The sequence below is a fragment of the Monomorium pharaonis genome, chromosome 7, assembly GCF_013373865.1.
Source record: "Monomorium pharaonis isolate MP-MQ-018 chromosome 7, ASM1337386v2, whole genome shotgun sequence".
Lineage (NCBI taxonomy): Eukaryota > Metazoa > Arthropoda > Insecta > Hymenoptera > Formicidae > Monomorium > Monomorium pharaonis.
This window is the reverse complement of record NC_050473.1, coordinates 9,205,707-9,212,280: the sequence shown is the minus strand read 5'-3', so window position 1 is coordinate 9,212,280 and position 6,574 is coordinate 9,205,707. Positions and strand designations below refer to the sequence as shown.

The following is a 6,574-nucleotide window of genomic DNA, read 5'->3' as shown; positions in this document are numbered from 1 at the left end:
GCGCCGGGATAGCGTGGAACTGAAGGGACGACGCGGTCTACGCGCCCGCACGTCCTCGCGGGAAGGATAGTTGAATGCGCGTGCGACTCTCGGAAAATCCAATGCGCCGGTCGTTCCATCGATCAGCCCAGGAATCTGCCGCTGGACCACCCCTGCGGGAGGCGAGCCACCCCCTCGGAGCGCGCCCGCGTTGCGCCGCGTCGCGTCACGTTCCTATCAACCCATTTACCTACCTAGCCCATCTAGCCATTTATTCGAGCAGCGCCCGATATAACGATGGGCGAGGCCATCTTCCTGCGGAGCAATGACTGGCGAAGAACGCGCAATTTACCCTTCCCGTAATTTACCCTTCGTGTTACAGGGTGTGTACCGTTGGATCATGATAGATTGAGCCGGGGGATAACAACTGATAATCATTAATATTTTTTATTACTTATTACTAAGGCAATGCAGTTTTTGCGTCGTAAAGGTTGGTTAAAGCCATCCACGGTGTAAAGTGTATATACGATAGCGTTAAAAAATGAAGACATCAAAGATAATAAAAGACTTTTACATGAGATTGATTTTAAATAGCGATATATTCTTAGGTATACATATTGGAATTTAATTAACGACTCTGCTTTAAAATGATTTACCACCACTTCAGTCTGTAATATCTTCGGCATGCTTATGTGTGTCAAGATGATCTTCGGCGAGTTTTTTGTCGAGAAAATTCTCAACGTTCTTTAACGTCATATCCAACTCGAACACGATTTCTCGTCCGTACGTCATTACTTCGCCTGTTTTTGAAGTCTCTGCAGGATTTACCGGACTGATTTCTATACAAATTTCTATGTTATCCTTCCTCGCCTCTTCGTTTATTGCTTTACAAACATCGCGCCACAATTCTTTCTCATCAGGATGAAGAACTTCGACAAATTTTCGAAAATTTTTCCAGTCCATGTCTCTATTGTTATCCAGAACTTTACGATAAAGTGGCGAGATCTCTCTATGCTTACTTTCCCTAAAAACAATTTGTCGTACGATTTTTATGGTTGAATTATTTGCAAACTTGTCAGAAGAAATGGCAGTCGTATTGTCCTGAAAAATCTTGACGGAATTTTTGGACTTATTCAGCTCCAGGCTTGGTATACTTATAAAGTTATCTTGCCTTTTAATCACGCAATTCTTATCTTCTGATAATTTGAACAACTTAGTTGGAATACAATCATATTCACAAATGTCTGTTAGCTGATTGTCTATTTTGTAACGCTTATTAGAATAAGCAAATGCGGCGTCCGCGGATTTAGAATGCAATAATTTCTCATTATTTAACATGTTTGTTAAATATTTTTTGTAAAAGAATGTCGAATCTTTATCCGACGATACAATTGTTTTGATTAAGTGACAAATTTTCCTTCGCGTTTCTGGTGATAATCGAACTAGGACATTCGAGTCATGTGTACATAGCTCGTCTGTCGATTCTTTTGCCTTACCAGAATGTCTGTCTTTTGCAATTTGAGCCCTGACATGTCGAGCGATATCTAGAGAGGGTCTTGACGAAGCTAATTTGCGACCTCGAGGAATGTCTTCGTCGTCTGTGTTATTTATCTCATATTTCCTCTCCAAAGATCCGTATATCGAATTGTCAACGGATGACGAACTAATGATAGTAGCATTACTTTCCTCTTTTTGCTTCGAGAGAGCGCAATCCTCAAGAGAATCCTTTTCCATATAGTTAGACCGAATGCCAGGCTTCATTTTTTCTGTCGTGTGAGAACATTGCGAGATCTTTGTAGAGATATTTACTTTATTGTTATCTATTCTCGGCATCGATAGATATTCTTCTAAAGGTAGTTGGAGCAGACGTCCTGAATCATCAAACAACCAAAATCCTGCGTCACGTTGTGGACAATCTTCTCGACTGCCATACAAAACGGAACTCCGTTCGTTTCTCACGTCATCCGGGCGAGTGTAGCGCCTTTCTTGCAATTTGGAAAAAAGTTCGTCTTCTTTTTTGTCTAATTCCGTAAATTGGCCACGTGCCAAATATTTTACAGTATCGAGAACCGGATAAATATCGCCATGGTTGTCGAGCATTTGTTGCGAAGCTTGGATCGTTTGCGGGATACTAGAACATCGATTTTTTGTCAATAAATCATTGATTTGCGATTTAAATTCATATGAAATCTCTCTCACGACTTCTTCTTTATTAATGCTAGTGTGCGCTTTTGATTCATTACCAGTGTTATTTTGTGCAACACTATTACATTCATACTTATTATTCTTTTTCTCCATTTCCAAATCCGCAAATAACTTTTTAGCATTATTAACAGGACAAAATCGATTTTTAATCGTGTTATTAATGTCGGCTTTTGTAATGGAAATGCTATTAGTTTTGTTTGGGCTTTCAATATGTCTTTTTATTATAAAAGAGGGTTTATTAGTTGGCAATAATTTCGTTTCTTTCAATTTGTCTTTATATTCAGTTTGATTACTCACTTTAGAACCATTAATTTTCAATTGAGCATTATTTATTAAATCTAAAGGATTTATTAAATTTTCAAATTTTTTGTTATTTTGATCATTATTAATACAATGGCGTTCAGTTATGATCTCATCATCGTGCTTAATTTTTATTTTATTTCTTTTAATTTTTTCGGGATACGATTTTACATAACTTATTACTCCGCAACGTTCACATTTGTGCAAAGAGATATCTTTTAAAAGAAAGTCCTCCAATTGCTTATCGTGACGTTGAGCTAATAAACATTGCAATGCTCGCGAAATCTCGCTACAACAATTATTAGTCAGTGTAGAAACTTGAGAATCAGAATCAGTAATAAAATCGAGGATTTTATGAACTGCTCTTAGCTCGATGAAAGGTGCATCCAATGCGTTATTCATATCTCTACATGGTTGAGAATCTTTATTTATGTTGGTCTGCATTTCTTTCTTATTTTCATGTACAGAAATCTGTTGTCTATCCGACTTAAAAGAGTTCTGCGAATAATTATGATTTAATTTTTGACAGACAGACGATAAAGATGTAATTTTTGACTTTTCAGCATTTTTATATATGTTCTCTTTCCTTTTATTTTCAACAAATGGAAGACAAAAATCTTTACTTTCTTTTTCACTTATAGTACTTAAAGTTTTCGTCGAAAGTGCAATTGTAGCATTTGAAGAAATAGTTTGAGATGTAATCGATGGGGCTATCGTTACCTCCCATGAATCATTGTAATCCATATTCGATGATATGCAATAAAAGGATCTTTTCGATACATTTTTTTCTATATCAATGTCTCTAGGAGAAAATAGATTTATCATTTTTATGTTTTATATATTATATTTTTGACAAATAACTATTACATATATCAAGTAAAGTAGTTTTATTACCAGTTATGTTGCATACTTATCCGTTAGCCTGAAAATGAGCTACGAAAAATGATGCATTTTTATTGATGCAGTACTTTTATTTTAATTAAATTTAGATTATTAACACTCAATTATAATATATTACAAGATATTCTTATATGCATATGCGCATATATGTATTATATAACATGTGTGTGTGCCCAGGTTACAAATAAAGTTTGATAAGATTAATGTGAAATTAGCCATTTAAATATCTCGCTCATAAAAATTTCACGCGGTCTTTACAAACACTAATAAGATTGAACTAAATAGAACTAAATATAATAATAAAACTACTAAGAGAACTAAATATAATTATAAATTAGTTTTAAGAAAAATAGCATCTTTTAAAGCAAATCTTGATGCTTGGTAATATTTTTCTATTAATTATTACATATATTTTTTAGTTTTATGATTTGCTGATGTAGTTATCAGATTTGAAACGCAATTATAAACTGCAATCAACAGTAATATCTTTTAAATTAATTTGATCGTCAAATTTAATAATGATGCTACAAGCATTAAAACATGTTAAGAACTTATTGCAAACATTAACACCCTAACTAAATTTACAAATTTTAATGACATTTTTGTGTCTTTTCATTATTGACGATAATTTGAAACAAAAATGCTTGAGGAATTATTGAATTTTCTATAAAAATATTGAATACACAAGTGTGTCACCTGTTATACAATGGACAAAGCACAATCTACACGAGAGATTGAAAACTGATGCCTGTGAATAATCGGATCTGATCGATATCTACACTCGCGCAAATATAACAAGTGACTGTTTAACGTCCCGTCAGAAACGGCGTATGAAAGAGGTTGCCTTTTGCGAGAATGCCTCAAATCATGGCAGAGGCGTTCGCGAGAGGACTGCTAGACAAGATAATGGTAGAAGTTCTGGACGTTGTAGATCGCGACGCAGAGGATGGTAAGGTGCAAGCTCGTCTGCATATGTAGTGAATACAACGGCGGGTTGAATAGGGAACGTTGTTGTTCGCGCGTACGATGTTGTTCATTGATAAACGCCGTTTCACGATGTCCCGCAGCAACACGGTTTTCAGTTGCGATTGACACGCGCCTCGCGAAGATAACTGCGCACAGACGCCGTATAATTATCTCTATTAAACGCAAACAATATATACGATGAACCCTGTTATTAGGAAAATCCTGGGAACAGCACGTCAATGAGGAAACAGGCGATGCTCGGCCCGATCAGGGATATGTACACGGTACACCGCAGGCAGACGAACATATACACATAAATTATAGCAAGGCCGAGGAGATAGCATTGATCGCGAAGATAGTTCGCGATTTGCGCGACATACGGATCGGAGATTCGCCTTATGTACTTCCGCCTTCATTGTTGGAGAAACAGGTAATTGGATGTAGCTACACAAAAGATAATAAACTTCCTGAGAGACGTAACTATTATAATCTATTATAATCAATTGCAGAAATCATTATTTTTTTTAATTTTTTAGGAAAAGGGCAAGGCATAGGTGATAATGAAAATACAAAAGACTTATAATTATAATACAATTTTTAATAAGTCAAAAACTACAGCATTAAATTTGTTTACTTGAAGTCTTTGAAATAATTCACTTCTATCAATTACAATAACAATCTCCATTTTTCAATATTAAAACATTAAAGAAAGTTTTTTTTTTTTTTTTTAATGAAATTCTATAAAACATAAATTAAAGCCAAGTATACATTTATTTTCTCTCAGGTGGTTCTAGGTGAGCCGTGCAGCGTGATTGCAGGGCACTCACGTGCGAGAGTCTTGCATGTGCAACGCGCTCGCGGTTCACTCTAGTGCTGCGATGTTAGGATAAGAAGGTTTACTCACGAGACACGCGTCTGTCGTCGCTCAAACAGGTGAAATGCAACGACGATGCGCCGCTCACGAATCCGACAACCGATGTCGTCGAAACTCAGCTCACGACCCGAGGTCAAGGCGACACGCATCAGATTGTACACGCAGAGGTCTTCGAGTCGCCGGCTGAGTCGACGGAGCCGGTGAGATTGATTCGAAGGAAGAAGGAGAGCGAAGCGGCCAACGAGGCGACCAACGTGTCCGTCGGTCTCATACACCAGTTAATCGAGGATCTGGAGGACAAGACGATTCCGGTCTGCTCCGAAGACAATACTCCTTCAGACTCGGTCAGTAAGGAACACATTGCCACTTGGGAGGAGAAAGAAGAGCAATTCGTTAGGACTATCGAGAGCAATGCTGGAGGCAGACACGATACTACAACGAGCATTCTTCGGGATAGCAAATCGATTGGCCGCTTCCGTGTCATCGAGCTAAAGCACGATGAGGAACTGAAGTCTCACTCGAGTCAACACGTAGGGTCCTCAAGGGAAGTCGACCTCGAGGAAGTTCAACTCGAGAAACGCGGCGCGAACTCGTTATCGTCGTTAAAACCATCGCGCGATGAAGACACCAGGACCGTGGATCAGATACTACCTATCGACGACGCAGAGAAGCGAAAAACGTTCGGCGAAGCGACGGCGAAGAAGAAGAAGAAGAAAGGCTTTGGCAGCCGACTGAGGAAACTCTTCCGCGCCGCCTTCGGCCGCCGTCGGAAGAATTGATGCTGAGTTCCGGAGGGAATCCCTACCTCGCGATCTACGTCAAACGGTTCCCGTTCGTTCGCTCATATAGCAGCTTTTTAGCCGTGGATTTTTTTAGAGGGGAAACAGGTCCACGAATGCACAGCGAATAAAAATAACCGACCGGAGCATAGTCAACCCGGTCGCGGGTCTCCGCAGCTTTGGCATTCATTCGATTTCGCGATGCGTGAATCAGAGTCTTTACATACATTCCTAGATGATAATCGCAAGTGTTGTATACAAATCCGCAAAATTCGGTAAAATATACATGATGATCTCCCATATAATGCGTTTTTATGATATAGCTCGAGCGATTTAGTTTAGAGATCGATAATCAATAAAAAGGTTGAGTTTCGCCGGCTTTCGAAGGCCGAATGTGTATTTTTGCACGATGCAGATCTGGCAATCTGACATAGGAATGCCTTCGTCGTCGAAGTCCCATTTATTGCAGCAGTAAGAGGCGTTCGCAGACTCTCTCGCCTCTCCTCGCTTCTCGAACTGTTTTTGGACCGCGGCGTTGCCATGCCCCGTCGCCGTCGGTCCGGACCGAAAC

At 38.9% G+C, this 6,574-nt stretch overlaps 1 protein-coding gene across 2 annotated transcripts; it reads left to right on the top strand.

Moving 5' to 3' along the window:
- Window positions 1-159: 159 nt before the first annotated feature.
- On the top strand, window positions 160-6,024 carry LOC105835908. 2 transcript variants are annotated; one of them, XM_036289670.1, is made up of 3 exons: window positions 160-362; window positions 4,566-4,780; window positions 5,284-6,024. In XM_036289670.1, the coding sequence occupies exons 1-3, from the start codon at window positions 305-307 to the stop codon at window positions 6,001-6,003; spliced, it is 993 nt and encodes a 330-aa protein (XP_036145563.1). In that variant the 5' UTR covers window positions 160-304; the 3' UTR covers window positions 6,004-6,024. The 2 variants fall into 2 exon arrangements, with proteins under 2 accessions (XP_036145563.1, XP_012535020.2); XM_012679566.3 differs by lacking the exon at window positions 160-362 and adding an exon at window positions 4,222-4,333.
- The last annotated feature ends 550 nt before the right edge of the window (window positions 6,025-6,574 follow it).

Excerpts from the sequence above, each read along its gene's own strand:
- LOC105835908 (XM_012679566.3), top strand. The coding sequence starts at position 4,240 with ATGCCTCAAATCATGGCAGAGGCGTTCGCGAGAGGACTGCTAGACAAG. Across the intron at positions 4,334-4,565 it reads AGATCGCGACGCAGAGGATG|GAAAATCCTGGGAACAGCAC; the intron begins GTAAGGTGCAAG and ends CCCTGTTATTAG. Across the intron at positions 4,781-5,283 it reads CTTCATTGTTGGAGAAACAG|GTGAAATGCAACGACGATGC; the intron begins GTAATTGGATGT and ends TCGCTCAAACAG.